The sequence below is a fragment of the Seriola dumerili genome, unplaced genomic scaffold (genome assembly GCF_002260705.1).
Source record: "Seriola dumerili isolate Sdu_G_001 unplaced genomic scaffold, Sdu_1.0 BDQW01000019.1, whole genome shotgun sequence".
Lineage (NCBI taxonomy): Eukaryota > Metazoa > Chordata > Actinopteri > Carangiformes > Carangidae > Seriola > Seriola dumerili.
This window is the reverse complement of record NW_019174274.1, coordinates 577,414-602,522: the sequence shown is the minus strand read 5'-3', so window position 1 is coordinate 602,522 and position 25,109 is coordinate 577,414. Positions and strand designations below refer to the sequence as shown.

Below are 25,109 nucleotides of genomic sequence, written 5' to 3'. Positions count from 1 at the left end.
AAAGATCAGCAGTCTGATATTTGTCCTTTTGACTGGTGTTTTACGTGAGGAGCCAAGTAATTCACCAAACTGTAACCCAATGCATCTCATAGCCAAAGTGGAAAGTTGAATTACCAGTTACATTTTTCTATGTTTATAAAGGTTATACGGGTGACGAATGAGATAAGATATATCCTATGTTGGATTTTGCATTTAAACAGAGCGATGCAGGTATCATCCAGCTATGATGACACACAAAAAATGTCTCTGCATGTCACCTACTGCACAGTAGCATCAGTGTCAAGGAGCTTCAGATGTGAACAGCAATAGTCACCATATGGCACAAACAAGCAGCTCGCCATCTGAACAGAACAAATAGTTTTCTTCTGCTGTCAATAAATACTGTAGCTGCAACAGACCTCAAATTAGATCAGTTGAGTCACTGAGGCCCGGCTACCACAAATAGCTAACAACTTGTTTCCTACTGTGGTAAACCAGTGAAACACGCCATTCTCCCTGCTTCAAAGGACAAAGCCACGTTTACCGCTACTCATTAACATATTCAATAAAATCCAAATCAGGTTCCAGAAGTATTTGTACAATAAGTATGAAGAAAAAAACTACTTTATTCCCACAGTTTAAACAAAATGCTAAATATATTTAGCACCTAAATAGGCCCTCTCATCAATTTAGGTGTAATGTCGGCCTCTCTCTCTCTCTCTCTCTCTCTTTCTCATTCTCACTCACAGACACAAACCCACACCTGTCCATTCTCTGTATTGTGTCATGTGACAGGTGCTTTCGTCTCTTGTGAAAGTGCCACAGGCATTGCTCATACATCACTACACACATGCGTGCACACATGCGCACACACACACACACACACACACACATACGCACACACACACACACACACGCAGCACCTGCTTCTTGGCTGTATTCTCTTAAGTGTTTGCTTGAGTGTCTCATTGCCACATCACAGCCTTGGAGGCCATTAAAAAGCCATTTAAACACCTGTGGCCAATGGTTTATTATAAATAGACAATGTGCTACAACCACTGTTATTGCTGTATCAAATGGACCGGCTGGGATGTGGATTATATACATACTGTAGTTAGTACATGTGAGATTAATAAACACAGGGTGACTCAGGAGGCCCATTTGTCAACAGCAAGATGGCTGGTATATGATTTGAGTGCTCGGTACTATTGCTGAATGTTTGACTTTTAGCTCAGAAATAACTTACTTGGTTTTTGGTTTTAAGGCTGAATGTGGGAGGTCAGAAGCAGGACTAGAATAATCACCCTCATATGGGTAAAACATGAATGCTGGATTAAAATGTAAATTAAAACCATCTGAAAAACCACCAGGATCCTTTGCTGGCCCATCGTAAACCAATTAAATTAACTGATTGAAGTTAATTTAACACTGGTGATCATTTTTGCCTCCTTCACATATTATAATCAGTTGATTTAAATACATAATACCAATCTTTCCGGATTAGGAACTAATTTGATCAGGATCCATAAAGGAGTTCCTCAGGGCTCTGTTCTATGACCACTTCTTCACTTTCCTTATTATTATTTTCCATCAGTAAAACATTGTAAATTAAATTTATGGATGACACCATTTTGAAGATATGCAGGGATTAGGTAGCATTATTTACTATATTAATCCTGAAGAAACTGACATATCACCAATAAATTTTTTGTGTGTTTTTGGGCGGATTTTTCCTTCAGATTCTCTTATCGCCCACTCCAGAAGTTTCCAGGCATAGTGGAAAGTTAAAGATGGGCTTGACACTCTTGTACGGTACACGATGACCTTATAAAACAGACCAAACCCATTTTTTACAAAGTGCAGACACATATAAATATAGAAACACACCTAACAGTTACACGGTTGATTAAAGGGTCCCGAAGTGGGTCTCTCAGGAAAGATGTCTGCAATGATGGTTTTATTAGATATGGTGTATGATTTCATGTAGGTTTATAAATGCATATATGAACTTGCATGCATCCAGACACATGCATCTATTTAGAGTGGGAAGGTGACCTCTGCTAGAAAGGTTTCTTTGGAGGTGTATAGGTCAGAAGGAAACTGGGTGTGTATATGTGAGAACAGTAAAACTGGGAGGTTGAAAGAGGACCGGGATGACAAAGATGAAAAGAGCCATTTGTTCTCCAAAGCTCATTTAAGACAAACTTAAATAATGCGAAATGTAAAGTTTAGCAATGCCAACTACTAGTAGTTCTGTGAAATATCAATATGTACTATAACTTTCACCACATGGCACTAACATTTTAACTGAGTTGGTGGCTGGCATGTAAAGCACAAACATCTAAACACACATACATACACACACACACACACACACACACGTGGTGATGTCAGCGAGCCATCGGGTATCTCACAGCAGGATGTGACATTCACTTTCACAGCTTTCATATCACCGTGACGACGGCCAGTCTGCATGCCAACAGTGGGTGACTGGGTTTGACTGACAACTGGCTTGTCTTAAAGACCTGTGTGTTCGTGTGTGTGTGTGTGTGTGTGTGTGTGAGAGAGACACAAGGAGACCTGCAGAAATATCCTCGTAATCCAGCGTTTGGTCTTAAAATGTGAAACATTTTCGGGGTAACTTCACTTACTTCCAGTGCAAATACATTCATTTTCAAACATTTTTAAAAGCTGAAGGCAATTTGTTACTTATAAAGATCAGAAAAAAACTGTAAAGAACTATTTCACGTGTATTATAAAGAAATATGTTTCGGCTGCAAATGGACCACTGAGATTGGTCATTTTCTTGCAGCAGAGCATGAGAGAAACAGAGACACCCTCATAAGGGATGATGTGACAGTCGATCAGTGAAAAAGGTGTCATGGATGGTGTATCAGTGACTGGCACAAGGAAAACTGTCGCAGTTTTATATTTGCCATGTCTGCCTCTCAGTCCATCTATCACTCAGTGTCCAGCTGTCACAGTTTGAGGTAACGTGACTGTATCAGTGTCTGTCTCCAAGATTACTTTCAGGGTGATGTCATCCAGCTGCCCGTCTGCCAACTGAGTGACTGTCAAAAAAAGCTACCTGTCTGACTGTCTCTATGTCTGTCTGTATATCTGACTGACAACAGGCTACTCTCCCCATCAGATTCACGTCATCTCTTTACTTTTTGCAGAAGAGGAAATGTTAGCTCAAAGCTACAAATTGGGATTTTTATTTGGGTTGAGTTAGTGGGGGATTTTTGGCCGGGTCACACCAAAAACAACAAACTCAAGTCATTATTGCTGAGGGAATATGCATTGATGCGTTCAACAAAATATGTACTTAAAGCCTCTTCAGCCCAAAAATATTTCTGTGACATCAGTTCAAAACCAGAGAAGTCAGGTTAGCATCCATGCATATGAACAAGAATAAAATTAAACTGCCAGTGTGTCGAGACGTTGCCTCAGATGTCGTTTCTGCGTGTCTGCCTCTGCAGGTCTCACTGTCTATTGACCAGTGGGTTGGTTTTCTGTGCATCTGTCCATCCATCTGCCTTTCACTCACGAGGATCAGTAGCTGTCATAAATGTACCTGCTGTCAACCTAGATGTTGGTCTGTCATCTCTGGCTCTTTGGGAACTTTGCCGTGTTTAACTTTCAGAGAAAAAACTTTTTCCCACTGCACTGTAACAATCTAAAGCATTAGGATTTGTATTTATACTGTACTCATGTGCGAATATGGCTATTTTATGAATGCATTCTTTGACACTGGACAACTTTCAACACTCAAAAAACTTAAAATGTCAAATTATGTCAACTTATTCAATTTTTTCAAAAGGGATTTGACAAGGACACTTTCAGAAATTGGAAATGAGGCTGTGTTAACTCACAGCAATAATATGCAAATACAAAAAGACAAAAGCAGAGTGAGACAGAGAGACAGCAAGAAAGCCATATGGAGACATCTAGACAGACAGTAGGAGAAAAGAGGCATTAAGAGATGAGGGCTGGCTCAGCTGGGTTTCCAGGGCTGGGATTTGAACCTGCTGCTAAAGCTCACTGTGCTGTCAGCAAGAGGCCTAACGAGAAGCATTATCTGCTCATGCAAGACACACACAGGCTGCTTTTCAAATACCTGAAATCCATTACTGAAGGTTATGCTTCAGAAAAACTGAATTCTGTTCCGCTCTACTAAAAAAACTACTGCACTAGATTTGATGCTAAGAATGATAAATGTTTTATATACAGTATGTCTATGGCAACTTATGAACATGTTTTTACTGCATAGAGGGCTGGTTGAAAACTCAAAATTAGTTATAACGATATCTAACTAAAAAACAACTTCAAACAAATGACAATCTGATTCACTCAGACATTTACTTAAGTTACCTGCTATCTAGTTATTTGCAGCAGACAGTGGCATTTTTTTTCAATCAAGTCTCACTTTGGATCGTCCACTTTCCCCACCATTAAAAAATACAGAAGTACATTAAATACTAACAAATAAACAAAAACAATAAAGTCCTAAATCTTCAACTTCCAGCTTCACTGAACACTGGTCATTTGTGCTTTAACCACTGGCAAAAGAAACGAAACAACAGATTGTAAAACAAATGCTACACACGCACCATGTCCCTGTCCAAGTGCTCTGGAAATCACATGAAGTTACCAACCAAAGTCCCTCATAGTTTTGGTGAACCCAAATTGCAGCCTGCTCATAAAATGTTCCACACACAAATTGCTCGCTCCATGACTCATTTTATACCATATACTGTAGGTGCCAAACACACAGGATGCAACCATGTTGACATGGAAACGCAACAAACAGACAAACAGACTCTTGATGTCTGCAGACCAGAGGTTGTATTCCTGTCATGTTATCTGACCAAAACGGCGAGTGTTAAAAGGGAAAAGCTGAATAAATCTGCAGAGAAATTATTTGTCTGCTGCAAAAGTAAAATGTATATTTCTCACATTTTCAAATGCAAATTGACCGAATTCCAATTCACTGTATGTTACAGGCAGCTTCACACGGCCATTTGAACTCAACAGCAGTTTCTAATCTTTGGTTGTAAGCCCAAGGCCTCATAGTGCTACTCACCAGTCAGTGCTGCTCTCCTCTCCTTAACTTTACTTCATTCCTTATTCTCTCCTTCTTTTTCCTTTTTCTTCTTTATTCATAAAAACAAAAAAACAAAACAAAACAGAAAAAACACTTCACTTGCTTTAGACTTTTGTCAAATCTTTGCAGGAGTCTGGTCTTCTCTGTCTCTCTCGGCCTCTCTGTGCCTGTCTCACTGCCTCTGTGTCTCTGTCTGTCTCTATCCAGCTATTCCAGACATGTTTCAGGGCTCGGCCCCAGCCAAATATGGGAGGAGGGCGGTAAACAAGGAAGACGAAGACAGCCTCTGCTGTCACTGGGCCCGCTGCCCTACTGTACACCACACACACACACACACACTGGAACACACACACACACTTATTCTCCTGTGGCAAGACACCATGTTTAGTGGTTATTCTCATTTTTCAGAACTCAAGGGATCATTTCATTCCTACAACACACACTGCATCCACTAACAGAACATTCAAGTCAGCAACTTTGAATATTACCTGTTTCACAGTGTAATAATGAAAATTGTATTGTGTATACATTACCTGGGTTTAAATGCTCATTTAATGTCTTGCTGAGCACGTTTTACATGTTTTTATCAAATTAGAAACCTGGAAAACATCCGTGTGATACAATGAAGATTAGTAAATATCAGCATAGTGTTTTGAATCATGAAATTTTTGTTTAATGACCACAAATAAGCTCATTTCTCTCTCATACCAAATGCCACTGCTAGTGCCACTGTTCAGTTTAGACCGTCTTTCCTTGCATCTCTTCTCTCTTTAAAACATCTTGGAAGTGATATTTCTATCATCCTTGCACACTTTCTGCCAGAGTGAGTGCAAGCATTGAGGCATTGTGTCTGCGCTGGAACAACAACACCGTCTTTGTTGTTTTTTGCCACAAAGCAATCTCGGTTCATGCCATATAGCTGTATTTCAGACATCGGGCAAAAACAGACTTTGCCATCACACTAAAACCTGGAATTCAACAATTTTCTGATATTAAAATGATAAACGTGTCATTTTTATAAAGCAGATTTGCTAATAGCATTGCTGCAGCTGTGTTGCTACTCAGTGGCCCAAACAGTGGCCTTTTGACTGGTCTGACCTCCGGGTCGACAGCTGCCACCGAACCCCAGGGCTATTAGTGGAGCAAAGGCAAGCCGACAAACACAAGGTGCACTGCACACACACACACACACACACTCGCACATACCACGTAAAAAGGTCTATACAAATGTACAAAAATTTACAGGCATGGACATGGACGGCTATGCATCCCCATATAGTGCAGAAATACTGTATATCACCAACTGAAACTATAAACACCAATACCTTTACACACACACACACACACTTCACAATGTTGTTCTTAACAACTGCTTAAGTGTAACACTCATCACAAATTCCTTCTGTTAAAGTAAGCTAAAGATGCCCCCCCCCCCCCCCCCCAGCATGCATCAGTATGAAACACACATAACTCTAAGCTGCCTAATCCTGCAGACCCTTTTAAGACACCCATCTCTCGTTGAGTCCTCTCAGCTGGATTTCCAAGGTCGCTGGCGCTGTGTTAAAAATGGCGTCAGGAAGAGCCGGGGCGAGCCCCAGACGCATTCAGACATCAACAACTGAGGATGAAACATTCGTTTAACACCCGCGCAAATAAACAAGTCTGGATTCCTTTAACGATACCTGATGAGTGATCAGTGTCCACTGTACTGTAGTGTGTAAAAATAGGCCATTCTGTCATGGAGCTTATCAGCGTGGCATCAGAGTATGAGGTCACCTCGGTCTACCAACTCAAATATGTATTTTACACCTGATTAACATTCTCTCACTGCTTACTAATAATCTATCTCTCCCCTAGCGACTTTTTATGCCACCAAAATCTTTCTTGTCATAATTTAAATGCTGTTTAATAGAACTTCTTAATCATCATCTCATTGTTGCATCTTCCAAAACAAGCACGACCTTCTTCATCCCCTGTCTGTCCAGGCCTTGTACAAACAGAAACCGTGTTCCTGCACCAGCTCCCTGTGAACAGTCAGATCGTCACGTCCGAGCGTAAGAGCGAAGGCTGCAATTAGAGAAATGAATAAACTGGCCGAGAGGTTTTTTCTGCTGAGTGCTCAGAACACGGCTGCCCACTCAATTAGGATCAAACTTGCAATCCTGGCGATTCCCACTGACCTTCTTGCAACACAGCAATTACCGCAACGGTTCTCTGGGGATGTTCATAAAAATGAAATGGGTCTTTGCAAAGCCATAAAAAAATAAAAAAATAAAAAAAATCCCATATATAAAAGTGGATGCAGCACCACAACGGCTGCCAAGTCCTGACTCAACTGAGGGCCAGTGCATCCTCCTGTTTGTGCAAACTTCTCAGATTAACAGCAGTAATCATGAATCTCATCATCACTGAGAGGATCCAAGGGACTCTTCAAAACTGTCAGTTAGCTTAAGTGGCCACACTTTGTCTTAAAAACGCCAAGACAGGATATTTTATGATGTTATCAATTTGCGACGTTCAGTTTATTCCAGAAATGATCTTGTAATGATGTGTTATGGTCTGCTGTTTACTGATCCCACTGAGACACTTTCCATTACTCATTCATATACTGGGGACAAACTAATACATGTATGGAGGTAATAATAGTATAATGATAATAATAGCAGAGCACTGAGAGTCAGAGTGGGGACAGGAAAATGTGCTGCAGTGTGCCATGACTGTCAAATTAAAAGAAAAGCCTACATAAAAAATGATGTGTATCACTCTGATGATGACGAAGATATATTACAAACGGGCTGTTGTTGCCATGGGCTGCAAAGCTCATCGAAACACTGTTCGTGATACTGAGCTTTACCAGTCTACTTGAGCCTGTGATGTTATTGGTGGTGAAAAAGTGGAATTTCTGCGTCTTCTGCAACTGATTTCTCTTTGCATAATTGGCTGAAAAATGATCCAAAAGAGGAGACAGTCTGTGGATCACTATTACTGAACAGAAAGAAGAACGCACATTAAAAAGGAGCCCAAATTTTAAATTACCTAAACTTCTGGCACAGAAGCAAAAGCAAGCCAGTGGCTGGAGGTGGGTTTGGGCAGTTGTGAGTCTTGGGGTCGGTGGTGTTTCAGGTTACAACCCCCCTTGGGGAGGGGGCAGCGCCAGTAGCAGGGCGACTGACGCCCCCCTATTTCTGCAGCAGCTATTTAAAGGCCTAATTGACAGGTTGGGGGAGGAGGGTGTGTGTGTGTGTGTGTGTGTGTGTGCAGCTCAGGGAAAGCAGTATAGGTGGGTGACGAGCAGACAGACACAGACGCTTCTGATCTTCAGGAGAGTGCCGAGTGAAAGCCAAAAAATCTGGATCTGTGGTGACAGGGGAATTTGACTGATGTGTATTGAACTTGTTTGTGAATTAGTGAAACTGAGTGAAATGTCTGGCATCTGAATTGAGAAAAACTGTATTTGCTTTTGTTTATTTGAAATTTGAAATTGAAATTTTACTATTAGCAAATATTGTCTGTGAAGCTCCAGCACATTGCTTCCATGCTACCGAACTCTAACTATTAGTATTAGTATTATAAAGCCTTCAAAAATAAAAGTTCTGGTAACTTTTTGCCGTGTCGTTTCAACCATATTGATCGACTGTGTACTCAAGTTGAATCTGTGTTTCTTTTTGTGAATATTACAAGATACAATCAAAATAAAACAAAAATAAAACCACTGAAGCAGCAACACCAGTCTGAAAGTCTCTATTAGTAACTGTGGATGAGTGGAGACAACCTATCCATCAAACTCTGTGCGCGTGTGTGTGCGTGTGTGTGTGTGTGTGTGTGTGTGTGTGTGTGTGTGTGTGCATGGACAAACCGTGCTCGCCATCTGCAGTGTCCTCACAGCGATGGCTGAAGTTATCATAAGAGTCCCAGCGGATCAGTGGATCCTGGGTGTTGTAGTCCACAGAGACGCTCGGCCCGTTCTCCAGGTGGCCCAGGCCTGAGGAACACAAGGCATGATGGGTAATGGGGTCCTCACACAGAACGTATTGGCTCGAATGGATGAGAGCACAGGAAGTGTCACTCCCGACACAGAAAGCCACGATTTAGGAAAAGTGACATTTATCCTGACAAAACATTTTTGCCAATACTTATCACTTTTAAAATCAAAACATTTTTTCAGTAAAGAAAAATGGATTACCTCTGATTTTTTCCGGTCCATATGAGAAGACAAACTCCACCTTGCCATACTCTGGAAACCTCTCATCTGCACAGACAAAGACAATATAAAGATGCTTTTTATTTTTTAATTAAAAACAACAGACACAGATACACACAAACACAGTGGATGAGAAATGATGTGTTTAAATCAACATTGAGCATCATGGTGAAACATACAACAAAGTCTAAAAAAAAAAAAGTCCTAAACAATCACTGATAAAATGTCAACATTTCAATTTCAATGTAGCAAAATCTATGTAAAAACTGCAAGATATAAATAATTTATGCAGAGTAAACATCAGTGTTTATTGTAAAACTTGACCACTTTAAGAAACTCTAGCTGATCTTTATCATAATTAGCTCTTTTGCATTTTCTTCCATTATTTCCCTTTGCTTTATTTTACTGTAAGTAAATACTGAGCTGCCTTCACCACCAGAGGACCCTGTTTGCTATAAAAGTGAGGAACAGTGTGCTCCTGTAGCAGGGCACAAGAACTTTGCTACAAGAAATAAACGAGAACCGAAACATATTCTTCAGATAAACTTAGTAACAACAGTAAAAAAAAATCCTAGTTTTATTTGAAGGTGTTTGAAATACACACTTGATCCATACACACACTAACAGCACAGTAAGTGTGTGAAGCAGGAGTGCTGTTGAATGTCCCTGCCCGATGTGTCACCCAGTTATCTGCATTCGTCTTGAATGTTAATAAACTTGTCACATTAGCCGAGGCTCGCATATAAACACAAATACTGTCTTTTTCCCTCTGTTTACAAAAGGATAACGAAGCATTGTCAAACACACAAACGCAGACATAAACAGAATACTGTAAAAACACACCCACCCAGAGAGCCGTTACCTTTGAAGGTCTCGTCCAGCTCATTCTTCCCGAAAACAACTCCCAGGTCGTGGATGGCGCAAGTGTGGAACTGCACCCTGAACACCACATCTCTGATCGGGCTTCTGTACCTCTTGTGGTAACACTTCAGCTGTGGTGAGCACGACGGGGGGGGGGGTTATGAAAGATCAATATATCAGTCAATGTATCAATCAGGCAGAAATTAGAGAGGAAAGTTCGGTGTTGTTATTGAAATCTCACCAAGATGTCTCCCTTCAGAAGCAGGCCTGGTTCGATAGTGATGCAGATACTGGTGTTGCTGTCCCCTTGCACGTTGCTGTGGTAAAAAAAACAACAACAATTTTCTGTTAAAACTCAATCACTTGTTTCCTCATAGGGTTATCTTTGCCCTGGATTATAACACAAGCCAAGCTGAACTGGAATAAGAGTTTTCATACTATATTCCTGACGTATAGACTGGTTGCATTGCCTGGTAGATCTTCAGGAAAGGACGGCAGCCTGCGAGGGGGAAACAAACGAGGACGCTGAAGCATTTTCAAGCAAAATTTAGACTTCTTTCTGTAAGAGTTTGGCAGAGGAAGATACTCACCTCCTTTGGACTCAAAGTTGGGTATGCCGTGCATGATAACATGATGCAGGAACAGAGGCTTGTTGTTGATTTTTATGTGTCCGGACAGGAGGCCGTTGAAGTATCGCACATACCTGCAGACAAAGGAAAGGAAGCAAAGACTTTAGGTTGTCGAATACTTACTCTCAGGACTTTTCCCCTTGGCAGCATCACTTGTGCCCGGACTTTCAGGTCACTTTGCCAAATAATTTATGAAATAACAACTTGGGTGCAAAATTGATATTTTGGCCTGAAAGCGGCGCATTTAGGGATACAATGTGCCCAGTAAATTTCATAGCAATCTGGCAATTACACATCTTTATTACCTCTCTTCAAGCATGCATTTTAGAGAAACCTTGTACTTGAATAAATTGTTAAACAAGGGGAAGTTTTGACCCAATTATTACAGTACAATAAAGGTCAGTGGATCAGCAAGATCATCAGGAATCATCCTCTGGAGAACATGAATATCTTCAGCAAATTTAATGGCAATCAGTTGAATCCTTGCTGAGATACATACACAGCTATTTTACCACTTAGCATGTCAGGACCTTCTGGCTAGATTACATGCCAAATCCACACTTAATAAACCCCCTTCCTGTGTGGTTCACCTTTCCCGCCCGTCAGCTCCACCAGCACAGCCACAACTGAATTCCACTCTGACTGTAAATCAGCCTTTATCCACTACGGGAACCGCCAGAGTGAACTGGTGTGTACAGAGGCCAGTTGGGGGTCTGTTGAGTTAGTGTGGTCTGGTTGTAAATGATGATAATGATGATGGTACCAAACGTGACCTTGACCGTGGGGTCGCCACATGCAGACACCCCCCTTGCTCTGCTGTCAGTGGCCAGATGGTTTCGCCTCTGTGAAATTCAATTAGACTGAGCCGGCACGCCACGAAAACAGCGCTGAGAGGAGGACCGGGCTTGTAGCTACAGAACGTTTGTGTGTGATATGAGACGTAATAGTGTTCTGTCTTTTACCAAGAAATTATCCTATATTAAAGGTTTCGCATGAAGCCTTTGGAACATGTACACATGTGTATTGATTTAATAAAACTACAGACATGATGATTGTATGCAAGCTGTGTCAGGTTGTGTTCAAAATGAAGACACAAACCCTCTGTCACAAACAGTAATTGCAGCTAAGGAAGCCCCAGAATAAACTTAAAATATTCATAAAATATAATGAGCGAAGCTGCTGAAATTGTAAATGAACCTTCCCATGAGAACAAGCATAATTACTGTATAGGTATCTAGACTCTGGGCAATCCTGTCCTATCTCTTCCAGTATCTTCTTATGTGCCTAAGCTTGATGAAGGTGCTTCATATCAGCAGAGTCTAATCGCCAAAGTCTTGCTCTCTCATTACTGAAATGACACATGGGAACGAGACCATACCTCAAAGCAAAGTTACTGATACAAAAAAAAAAAAGTTCTTCATTAAAATGGAGTGAAATTTAACCTCAAGTGATTGGAAAAATCTTTTCAATCAATACTCAGATGATGATCAGACACGTGTCCTTACAGAAGCAATAGTTTGCTAAACGGCTCGGCTTTGAACCGTCCGGCCTGAGCGCGACATTGTAAAGCAGTCACACTAAAAGTTTACACTAATTCAGCTTTGTTGTGTGACAAAAACACACAAGGGAGACATAAAAGGCGGCCAATCCTCTCAGTGACGGTCCAGTTTGTTCACTGTAGCACACCACCATTTCACAACAAACATGGTAATGATTTCATGATGCTAAAATGCTACACATAACACCTCTAATCCAAAGTTTTACACGCTTTCATAGCAGCAGAAGGCCGAACTCATCTTTTACTCTTGATGTTAATGTCACACATTCCAGACCATAATACGGGCAGACTCCTGGGGCACGGATAATTATATCCGAAGCAGGAAATAGCAGCGGGGCAGAGGGGAAGCCTATAGACCTGTTAGAGAATGGCTGGCTGCCTAATTCACTCGCTGAAATGAAGTGGTGTTAAGTCCCCTGGTGTTTCCTGTGTTTCTTTGTTAATTCCCCGTCACCTTTTTCCTGTTCGGATCAAGAAACCTCTCGCTGCAGGTAAAGAAGGCAGACTTGATGGGTCCAGCCTTTATGAAGCTGACTTATAATAATGCAGAGGGGGGTAATAATATGGTATGGACAGTCCCCATGAGCGAGCTGCATTCAAAATAATAAGGAATTGTTTAAATAGCTTTAAACCACTCTCGATTGGTTTCACTTGGCTGTTTTGCTCTCTATTCATGGAAAGCACATTATCTCCAAACACTCACTGCTAAATGTGGAGAAGAACTGGAGGAAAATATGCTCTGATACGCTTAAAAGACAGGAATGAACTGCCACTAAGCCCCGCAGCCTCCCCAGAGACACCAGTGAAATCCCTCAGACAGACAAGACAGATTACTTCTCCCAGTGCCATGACATTTACTCACAATTATCCCAATTAAAACTAAATTGGAGATAAACAAGAAAAAAGGGAAAGAATTTCCTCTGCAAAATGTTTCTAAAGCTAAATGGGAAAGATGGAGCTGCGCCACAACACTGATCAGTCAGTTTGTTGATTGTCCAAGCTTAGCTTCAGAGGCGTAACTAGGCAGGCGGGCCTGATGGCATGGGGCACGTAAGAGTGATATCCTGTATATAAACAGTTTGTTGGGTTCTTCTTCTTCTCCAAAACCAAGAATATTTATCTTCTCTTACATGAGCTGCAAACGTTAGCATGTTCAGCTAACTAGCTCAGTACCTACAGTAGCAGAGATACATCCAAGGCCAAGTAGCGCTTCTTACTAAATTATTATGTGCAGGTACATTAAGGTGTAGTGACAGTAACTATGGGGGTCAGGACTTCTTCTACTTATTCTATAAAGCTTTAGGAATAATTAAAAAACACTGTACTTTACACTAATAACCTAACCCTAACCTTTTCTGCGATGGCTGACCCACAGGAAGTGCTTTGTCCTCGTAGAAGCGCCTCATGGCAAACCTGTCCAACGCCTGGTCAGCACTGCATGACACAAAATGAGAAGGACATTGTTATAGTTTGTTGTTCCACAAATTACAACGTATCAACAACTGCTTGTATATTCGAAATACCCCCCTGGAACTTCACCATTTACAAAACAGCTTTAAATCCTCCTGGCTCCATCCCACCTATTAACATCTGGTTGCATTAAAGAATGATGACATTGTTGGAGCGCTTCTTCTCACAGAGCCAGAAAAATAAGCTGAACCGGACTCTGTGTTTTGCCATAATAATCACATCAGTATTTAATTTTCAAGACTGCTCTGGTCCCAGACCTTGAGGTGATGGATTGGCGCTCCTGTCCTCACAAAACCTTGTGAGGAGGAGATTTAAAGTGGATTTAAATTCCACTTGCTCAAAATCGACAGGCACAAATCTTCACCATGTTTTAGTCTGTCTACTTATCGTGACATCTTTGATACCTTGCAGATATGTTGCTGTAGTGCATGTACGCAGCCACCACCACCCCCGTTCGACCTCGGTTCCCCTGTGACACAGAAACACAGAAGAGAGGGGAAACTTTGTCAGCAATATGATTGAAGTTTGACTGTGGATTATTAAAAGGTTTATTTGACACAGGACTTATTTCAAAGAGATCAAAGATTTTTTTCATAAATATCAAGAAACGGAGGAACAAATAAATCCTCAGAAGTGATGGACTGGTCAGCAAGCTGCTTGATTTACATTGAAAACCCAAAAAGCTGGAAGAAACATAAATCACATGAAATAATGTTTGATCACTCTGCGTGTTTAGAGTGACTGGTCAGGCTCTAAAAAGCAACAAATCTGAGCGGGGAAAATGTTTTTATTTCTGCTTTTTCTGCTTCATCTGGGTAGCATGTGCAAATACTGTAAAGTTATGTATGTTTAAACAAAAGCGAATGGATTGTATAACCATGAGAATTGAATAACTACAAGAATTTATGTTGAGTTCATGAGATCAGCAGCCACAAAGCATACAATATAAATACAACCATAGGTTTGACATTTAAAGGAGTAGTTCAACATTTTGGGAGATAGGCAATAATTCCTTGATATTAACAGATGTTTTTTTTTTCCTTTCATGTTCTGGACAGTCGTGTTGCTGCTTTACCTTGTTGTGTAATACAACCACGTTGCGTGGGTCTCCATTGAGCCACGTGTCGATGGCCTTGCACATGCTGCAGATTTTGTCCAGCGCTGGTGCATGGTGGTCTGGCCAGCCAAACTCCAGAACCTGGGGGGGGTTGAGAGGGTTCGTGGTTTTATTCAGACCAGAAGGAGGTTTCACTTTTCATCTTTGTGGTTTCATTCCTCTAAAACATGAGGTTATCTAATAGATATGCCTGTGTGTTTACCTTGTGGTTTAACTTTGATATGTCGTTCCTCTGCTCGCTCAGGTTGAGCATCTGAAATCAGATAGAGACCAAATATGAATATATCAAAGTACTAATGCACATGTGATATTCAAAATGTATTTTTAGGTTTTTTATTGTTAAAGAAGAAATATCACAACAAAGTCACACTTGTGCAGTGAAAAGAATCACTGAAATTTCTGCACTGACCAAAATCAAAGGACAGAGTTGAGTAAACAGGAAACACAAGAAGTGATATGAGTGAACAGTCCTGGATTTAGAGGGGGGGGAGGGGGTATCTCACCAGATAATGTTCGCCGTGTTTGGACCGCAGCATCGTCGCCACCTCCTTGAGGTGGGTGGTGTAGCTGTGCTCCTCGGCGGCGGCGGGGAAAGAGACGGAGATGATCCTCTCCGTGATGTAGACCAGGTCCACCTCATAGCTCTCCTCCATGGCCTGAACCACACTCTGACTCCTGGAAAAGGCAGAGGGAGCGAGACGTGTTTATCTGGTGCTTTTGTATCCCAGTGGGGGGATAGCTTCACGGTCGAACTGAGCATCTCTCAACCGCACAGCTGAGGTTCAAACTTTTTGTTGGCGAACATCTACCCTGCTCTCCTTGAACAAAATACCGAGGTCCTGATTTCATGAAGGTTTGCATAGGAAAAGGTGTGTGTTATGTAACCAAACTGGAACACTCTACTCTTCACTTTGCTCCTCTTTGCATGAATTTTTCATAAATATCATAATATTATTTTGAAGGCTATACAAATTAAAACCACACACCATTCACTGACTGCAACCCTTTCAAATGACTGTAAGATAAGGTGGAATAAGTTTGGCCATTTAGAATAACTGTTATTATCACAACTGAAATAAAAAATGTTATAAATGAGAAATGGGAAAGTGTGCATGACATCACCAGCAATTTGGCCAATCAAGAGACAGTGTTTACCATTATGGAATCACAAATCTGACCAGAGACTGGTTCGACAATTATGCGTGCTTTTTGTGCCGATGGGTGCCAGTGTTGGTGGCGGCATTCATCTTAAAGCTGAAGCATCTAAATTGAGCTCGCAAGGACACAACCATGGGATGGAGGCCTTGACCTTTTTACCTTCTAAACACTGGACAGTTTTCCGATATTAACTCAACATAAGGATCTTGATCATCAGCTTTGTTCACTCCAAACTGCTCTCCAGTTTTCAGAGATCATCATCTTCACACAGCACTTCTTTACAGCAGCTGTGAGAACACTTCTAAAACTCAGTTCATCACAAACATCCACTTGATCAAAAGTAAACTCCTGCAGCTCACTCTCATATTTCTTGGAGAGGAAAAGGTTTACAATCCTTCGCTGACTGTTGACATGACCTCTGCTGATATTATTATTATACTGTATTATCACTATAATCTATTTCACTGGCCAAACGGTAATCAGGTTTATTGGGTGGTGAGCATACAGTAAAGCCCCGCATGAGAAATAACCATGTTTGAAGAATAACAGAAAACAAAGAGTGTGGAATGAGAATTTACATTCCGAGAAAAAAGACCAAATAATCGTTATGTGATGTTCATCGTAAAATTGAGTTGGAGATCACAATGGATTATGGAGGGAAAATAATCTATTCTTAAATTTATTCTATCAACTCCATTTTTCTGATGTGTGAGTGTAGATATCTGTGCACCTGCATATAACACGAGTCTTACCGTGACTGCTTTCGCCTTATCTCGACGCTCTTGCAGGACCTCGTAGATCCCTGGAGAGCACACACACACACACACACACACACACACACACACACACACACACAAACACACACACACATATATGCAGAGGGTGGGGGAGAGAGGGAGGAGGAGGGAGGGAGAAAATGATTCATAAGCATAAGCCATCTGGTAATGATGATGATTTTACTGAATTACAATCTGACATAACAAATTACAGAAAAGTCAGATCACAAGAAGCAAAACTGAAGCTGTTTTGGAGAAAGAGAAAGAAAAAGAGAAGAGATAGAGCAAGATAAAACAAAGAGGAGGAGGAGGAAAAAATGAAGAGAAGAATAAGGAGTAGGAGAAGGAGCAGGAGAAGAAGATGAAGAAGTTTGGAGAGAAGGACGTGTGTAAGGATGAGCAAAAACGAAAAGAGGATGATGAAGAGGAGAGGGAACAAAAGAAAAGAATGCTGAAAATGATGAAGAAAGAAAAGGAGAGAGAAACAAAGAAATGAGAGGAAGCAGGAGAAGAAAATGTAACAGAAGGATAAGGAAGAGATTAAGGAGAAGAAGAAGAAAAAAAAACAATAAGGGAGAGGAGGGGAAGAAGGATAAAAAAATCACAATACATCAGTGTCTTCCAGGAGAAAACCATCCTGACTCAGGTCTCGTCAGGACTTCAGCACACTTTAATTATCTTGTCTTGAATCTAGTTATTTACTGAGGAAAGAGGTGAAGTCAGGTTGTTTTACTGTGACAGGACTGCGGAGGGAAAACGTTACTAAATATGTAGTGTCGAGGAATCGCTGCATAATAGATACTGGAGTTGGCGCTTCCTTTTACTGTTTGTGGGGCCCGGGGGGGGGGCATGCCTGTATGAAGTCAGCCGCCATCAAAAAAGATGAAGGCACCCAAAAAGATAGAACTAGCAGCTAAAATTTATCTTCACAGGCATCATCTGTGAGATTTTAGACTTTTTTCCCACAACGTCATGAAGAGTGAGCGTTCAGCTTTACCGGTCAAGTGGTTAAACAGAGATGTTGGCAAGAAGGGTCTCTAATCATCGCAGAAGGTTAAACACACAGCACAGAGCTCTCCATGTTGCTGCCCAGCGGCTTCTCCCAGATGAAGCTAATCCCACCCCCAAGAGCCAAAATGGGAAGCATAATTCTCTGTGATTTGACAGGAACCAGATGCCAGGCGGACCGCGGACGTTAGTGTTTGCAAAATGAAACAGCCTGTTCGCATGGGGCTTCGGGGGTGTTACGCCGGTACATTTCACATCGCGGGGACAATCTGTTGTCTTGTAGCGACATGGGTGCATGAACGCCTCATGAAAATCAATGCAGCATGTAATGTAGTCTAGCTACAGTGTCTGTCCATTTAAAATGCACTTTTTCACACGAGAAAGCTGGATTTTACAATAAAAGGCTGGTTCTCATTGTCAAAAAGAAAATCCAATGGAAAGGACAGAACCAACAATAAATGTACCATTCTAACATATTTCCTGCCAAAGCATGATGCAGTTTATTCCTCTGTGCCACAGACTCCATTGTCGTCCAAAAACTATTAAACTCACATCACTGAGCCACATCACTGCACTGAGTGACACGTTCCTTTATTACCATGAACATAGGCACTGCGGTGTGTTTGGAGTCAATCACACATACTGTACATCATGAAGATACTCACTAGTGCAATAAATGTGTATTAATCCGCGACTGAAAACAGTCCCTACCGGTTATCCAAACTGTAAATATTCATGTCAACATTGCAGTTTAATTGCGACTAGGAAACTCCAATTTTTTTTTGATAACTGACTTGACACCAAAGAGAAGTGGATGCCTCACGTCAGCCGAATCAAGGCAATTAATAGCATTTTTGTCCCTCATATGACCAGATCTGCAATCAACTATTAGAGTTATCTACAAACATGAATATTCACAAGTACCTCTACCATTTATCCAGTATGACACGAACATCGCATGAGTGCCACAGTAAAGGTGGAGAAGACTGAAAATATTAGACTAATGCTCTGGGCATTCAGGCATTTCTTGCCAATAAGAAAATATTGAATAATGTCAACTATAATCTTAAAGACATACGGATAGATAACATTTCATGAAAAATGACAAATCCATCTGCTGAGGAAGATCATATGATATGACTGAAAGCTCCACAACAGCTACTAATGGACAAGCTACAAAAAGAAAAAACAAAACTGTGGCATTTTGGACTTCCTGTGCGACAGTAGCCTACCTTGTTGAACAGGTACCCAGTGCTCCACCTCCAGGATGAACGCAGGTGGGCAAAACGCCTTCGGATGGAGCTGCCCAGAGGCATGTTTTGGCACAGTAACTACTTCCAACTAAACCAATTTCATGTTTTTAAATCACAGAGCATCATCCAGGTCACCGCGGCCTTAATCGCCTAGCGCTACAACGAGAAGGTCCCACTGTGCCATCATGAGAGAAAAGATGCTTCATGAGCAATTATGTAATATATCATGATGCATCTTCCCTCTCTCGTTTCCCTTTCGACTGCCTTCTCCCTTCTTTCTCTTGTCCTCTCCCTCCCACCCACTTTGTTCTCTCTGGAACTACTCCTCCCTCGGTCTCATTATCTCTCATTATTTCTGACTCCCCCCCCCTTTTCTTTTTTCTCAAGCCCTGTGTTTGTATGCTGTGTGGTTCCTATGTGAATATACAGTATATGTTTTTTGTCTGCTGCACATGTGTTTGACCTTAATTAACCTCAAGAATCTAGTAACTGAAGCGAAAAGTTATCAAAGCATAAAACATGGAATGAAAATACTTTTAATATTTCCCTTTTGGTTTCAAGTAATAAATTTGATCATTAAAACTGTTGTGAAATTGTAGCCGCTCAACTTTACCTCTTTACATGAGTGTATCCCTCTCTGTCCTCCCTTGAGTCATTAACTGATTCACAAAATTCCCCATAGTGCACTTGGATGACCCCGAACAGGCCTCACACCGACTCAGTTATAGTCATGATGGGGTGTTTTGATTTAAAAACCACCATATATGAATCCTATATGGACTAACCCAATAAAGATTCCGTCGGCAGCCCCCCCCCCCTCCCCCTGCTCTGTCCATACATCACACACCCACACACACAAATGCCCATATGTATGGTAAACCCCATATGATGATGATTCCATAATTTAAGCATCAAAGCAGAAAGCAGAGGATGCCAGGATAACACAATAAGAAAACAAATGATTTCCTTTAAAATCAAGCCAAAATGTATGGAACGCAAGACAAGATCTCCATTTCACTTGGAACCAAAGAAACACGATATGATGGGATAACACAAAGAATGCTTTGATAAAAGGTAACAACCACACAACAAAGCTTTTTTTTGGTTAAACAAAACATTCGGATGAAAGATCAGGATCATGACCTCAGCTGAGGGGCCGTGTCTATGTGTATTTACTCCCAAACACCAGTGTGTCCTTGTCAAATTATTTGTAAAAATCTTCCAAAATTACAGTAAAAAACAAGACTGTGGTCAAGACAACTAGTAGCTTCTCTCTCTGTATTTTTAGCGCTCGTCGTTCTCATGATTCCACCCACATTTCCCATGAACCCATGCATATGGATGGAGAGCAGACAGCTACAGGCACAGGTTTTTGGTGGAATAGTCCTTTAACATACTGTAATAATATATAAAATGTCCTAATTTTTTTGTCGCCTTTGATTTAGGACCCCTCTCTATTAATTAAGACATCATCCCAGTCCCACGCACCTTCTCGTCTTCCAATCATTTTCTGTGAACTCTACCCAAACTCATCACGTTGTCTCATCATCTGTCTTCTGTTCTCTGGGAACGCACCGAATATGAATTAATCTCCATACAAGCTTGTGTCAAGGACCAATCTGTGTTAATAATCTGATTCTGAGTCATCACTGAAGTAAACATTCAGACGACGACCGATGCAAACACTCATTACTCATTGTTGTGACTCACAGAAGGGAGAGGAGAAGAAGCAGAGATGCCAGACATCAGTGCTGCTTTCATCTTTTGAAAATATGTTGCTTCTGGTTTCATGAAAAGAAAAATAAAGACATGGGAGCCGTGTATTCAAAAAACATTTGAAACAAGCTAACAAATCTTTGCCTTTGTGACTGTTGGCTTGAATAAACTGTTTTCTTTTTGCATTAGCAGTGGTTCTCTCCTCTCTTATTTTTTTGGAATCATGCCTTCTTGGAAACCCACCGCCTCTCCCTGCACCCTTCATGGTTTAGCAATGTCAAGCTAAACATGCATGCTTAGTTTCAGGCCAGGCCTTGGCAGCGACTCCTGGCACAGAGGAGGCGTAATTTGCAGTGAGCTAACAAAAACAGATGTCAGGGCAGCTTTTCTCATTTTGCAAGGTATGTACCAAATATTTCTTTAGACTGGCACAGAACAGAGAGAGGGTTAAATCATTTAGCTCAGGCCACCTGGTTGTACGGACTCTGGAGTGTGCCACTAGAATAATAAGAGCATTGTTCATTGTTCATTGTTCATGTTAATTAATTCATGATCAATTAATAGAAGAATTTAAGAAATTCAATTTGCATTCAGATGATGCATGAAAAACAAACACGCAAAAAAAAAAACATAATTAAAAATATCCTTAGGTTGTCTTTGAATTATACATTTACATCACAGTAATGTGTCTATATATCAAATTCATTAAAACTATTTAAAAATGTGTAAAAATCAAATATGGTTCAACCATCAAACAGAGCAGCAGCAGCAGCAGCAGAGGCTCTAATTGGTTAGTCAAGTATGTTATGTACTGCATGGTGCTGCCACCTTCTGCGGTTTGCAGGAACAGACGTGAGCTGTGTTTGGGGTCAGAGCTCAACAGCTTTAATTACTTATGAAATTATCAAGTAACTAATTATGTATTAATGGATAAGAATTAAAAACTGAAGAAGCCTATAATTATTCTGGTGACACACTCTAGACTCAGTGGGTTGTACACACAGGATGTGGTGCTGTAAAACACTGTGAAGGGTGGTTTATCTGTACAGTAGGTAGCGACGTTTTTCGAACAAAACTGAAGTGTAAAAGAATCACTTCCTGTGATGTTTTTCTTATCAAAATAAAATGATACAACAGCATGTGACAATATGTTTTATGTCATTGTTGTCAGTCGTTGAATTTGGATAATTAGTGAAATGGCAATTATTACTTTTGATGGTGAAACACCAGTTGCTCTAATGACACTATATGTACAAAAGTATGTGGACACTCAATATTAAACTCATATTTGATTGAGCATTAATCTGCTGCTTTAACTGCCTCCACTCCTCTCACCACAAGACTGTGGAAACCTGGCGGCAGGGATTTGCTCCCATTTAGCCACAGGAGCAATAGTGAGGTCGGCCACTGATGGTGGGTGATAAGAGCTGGATTGCAGTCAGTGTTCCAGGTCATCCCAAAGGTGTTGGATGGGGTTAAAGTCAGGGCTCTGTTTTCCTCCACCGCAAACTGGGAAAACCACTTCTTTATGGACCTGGCTTTGTGCACAGCGGGATTGTCTTATTGGAACAGGGAAGGGTCTTCCCCAAACTGTTGCCACAGAGTTGGAAGCACATTTCTGTCTAAAACATTGTATGTTGTGGCATTGATATTTCCCTTAAGTGTAACTAAGGGGACTAACCCAAACCATGACCAAAAGTACACAAATGTATGTGGAGAGTGTCCATATACATTTGGCCATAAAGCATATATAAGGATTGTTATTCCAGCACTTTGTTGCAATAACAATAACAGCATTTATGAATGAAGAGCTTTTAAAGCATGTTTCCTTGGCATTAACACTTAGAAGGAAGAGGCGTTACTTACCGGTGTATCTACATGCTTTAATGGCAGCTGAGGAGTGGGAGGCTGGAGAGAGAAGCCAGACAGTCAGTGGGTTAGTCATTGTTTCTCTCACACCGAGGAAGAAACAACATGGTGAGCGAAAGGATGAGAAGGGGAAGGAGAGAGAAGAGGGAGAGACTATTTGTTTTATAGACCTCTCTCTCTCTCTCTCTCTCTCCCCCTCTGTCTGGCTGTCGGTGACACACCAGACACAGTCATTCTATTAACCTTGAGGAAAACACACTGTCTATGGCTTCCTCTCTGAGCTATACACACTTTCTCTGTCCTCCATACACAAAGTACACATACTCTGTTATTATACATTATTCTTTATTAACATCATGTTGATTTAGAGGTATGTGTAGTGCTTTACAATTTAAATCTCTCTATTAGTCTTTGTGTGTTGCTGAAAGTGAAAGAAAGTATTTGACTGAGACAGTAATGTGTCCACACACACACACACACACACCCACACAGACTGACAGGGATCCATGTGTTAAGGAAAATCTCTTAACTGAGTTAAGTGCAGCGTCTTAGGCTGATGTGAGCTCTATAAACAAAACCGGGGGCTGTTTAACAAGCTGCAGCCGTCATTTAAAAAGGCCGGCATCCAAAGTAAATAAGTGAAAAGTAGCTTGGAATGTTCCTAACTTGGTCATATCATTGGTGGTTAATCTTTCAAATATAAAACAGGACCGGCTGCACTGCTTTTTGTTTGACATTAGAAATCAGGAGAATGATGAAATTGCTATTCCTGCCGATTTTTTAAACTCACTCACCCACCTACCATTTGCTGATTATGCAGCATTTATGGACGTGAATGAAAAACTTCTATTTAAAGCTCGATAAAAATGACTCAAGTCTCAGTGTCGCAGTGCATGAATCACATTTTGTCCTGTAAAGGAGCAACCCCTAGAGGAAAGGGAAATTATCACTTTGACTGCAGCTCAGTATCAGTCTCTTGGTGTAGCATTTAAATGCATCCCGAAAGCCTCAGAACAAATCAGTGATTTAAGATACTTTCTCAGTCCATCCTGGAGGTCTAGGTGTGTTACAGTTATATCATTTAATTGCAGTGTGCCCAGGCCAAATCCAATGAATAACAGAAGAGAAAATACTGATTAAAAAAAGGGAAGAATATGTAAACTATGGACGGTGGGATGACAAAATTGACAGCTCAGTCAACAAAACTACTACTATACTAAAGGCACCTAAAGGAAACTGCCCCATAACACTGGCATCATCATCATCATCAAATTCTTATCCCCTCTACAGCTGAAACAGTATTCAGAATGTGTCTTGTTAGAGCTGCATTGACAGGATTTTCCCTTGAGGAAACGGAGGAAGCCCTCGTGGTTATAGCCTCTGACCTATGACCTCCAGCGTCAACCGCACAGCGCTCCCTGTGAGTGGTTCCGCCACAATGACAGGAAGGCTCACAGCATTACGACGGGGATTTCAGAGGTCAACAAGATCTTTAAGAGTTTCCTTTATGGTCTCATTTGTGCACAGATTCACACACATACTACACAAACACACAAGACATGCACACGGCATACTCACCACCTCATAGTTGGTAGTTGTTTGACATGATGTGGTGACCTGTGGAAGAAGAAACAGAGATGAGACAAGAGAAGAAACGCATTATGACGACTGTGATATCTGCATGGGACAGTAAAAGAGGAGGGGGGCAGAGAGAAGTAAAGGTTAACCATGACTAAGGGACAAATACCAAAAGCATCTTCTCAAATCTGAAGTACTTTAGTGCTGTGTTTTAAAAGGGAGGGAGAGACTCCGAAGAGTCTCTGAATCTTTCCTCCTGAATGCTTGAGTATTCCCAAAATCACCCTCAACAGTACAGAAATAACCACTGCTTTAAAAAAAAAGAAAAAAAAAAAGGCCCTTTTGACTGTAGTTCTGCGTGGGAAACATGTCAGGGCCATTCCAGGCAAAATCACATTTGGCACTGAATTCACACTGAAACACAATAGTTCCTGTAAAAGTCCGAAAACAATTCACCGCAGTTCACAGGATGAGTTCACTGACGGGTTGAAGCATTACACTATGACTGTAAATTATTTTGCACAATGTTTTCGCAAGTCAGTCTGTGTGAGAGAATCCACGCATAACACAACATCACGAACATCACGGAGCTGTCCTGACCTGCTCTCGTTTGTCTTAGTCTACGAAATGTCAGAAAAATTCATCTAAACCCCAAAGATATTTAGTTTAACGATCAAATAAGACAAAGAAAAGTAGAAAATGTTTTATATTGTGGCTTGAAAAATGACTAAAACATTTAGTCGATTATCAAAATAGATGCAGATGTATTTTCCCTGCAGGCTTGCAGCTGGCCACCGACGTCGTTGTAGGCAGTGTCAGAACGTCTGAT

The 25,109-nt window shown here is 41.0% G+C and overlaps 1 protein-coding gene across 1 annotated transcript in view; it reads right to left on the bottom strand.

Annotated features, from left to right (window-relative positions):
• The window catches only part of LOC111233779 (tensin-like), a 40,351-nt gene extending 16,032 nt beyond the window's left edge, over window positions 1-24,319 (bottom strand). Inside the window, exons 1-14 of the mRNA XM_022761676.1 lie at window positions 24,281-24,319; window positions 22,700-22,741; window positions 16,833-16,882; window positions 15,426-15,597; window positions 15,125-15,175; window positions 14,881-15,003; window positions 14,210-14,274; window positions 13,686-13,769; window positions 10,739-10,851; window positions 10,587-10,647; window positions 10,390-10,465; window positions 10,150-10,279; window positions 9,270-9,335; window positions 8,943-9,068 (exon numbers count right to left, since the gene is read on the bottom strand). Coding sequence (XP_022617397.1) covers window positions 8,943-9,068; window positions 9,270-9,335; window positions 10,150-10,279; window positions 10,390-10,465; window positions 10,587-10,647; window positions 10,739-10,851; window positions 13,686-13,769; window positions 14,210-14,274; window positions 14,881-15,003; window positions 15,125-15,175; window positions 15,426-15,575 — 1,045 coding nt within the window. The 5' untranslated portion in view covers window positions 15,576-15,597; window positions 16,833-16,882; window positions 22,700-22,741; window positions 24,281-24,319. The remainder of the gene's footprint in view (window positions 1-8,942; window positions 9,069-9,269; window positions 9,336-10,149; window positions 10,280-10,389; window positions 10,466-10,586; window positions 10,648-10,738; window positions 10,852-13,685; window positions 13,770-14,209; window positions 14,275-14,880; window positions 15,004-15,124; window positions 15,176-15,425; window positions 15,598-16,832; window positions 16,883-22,699; window positions 22,742-24,280) is intronic.
• Between the last annotated feature and the right edge of the window lie 790 nt (window positions 24,320-25,109).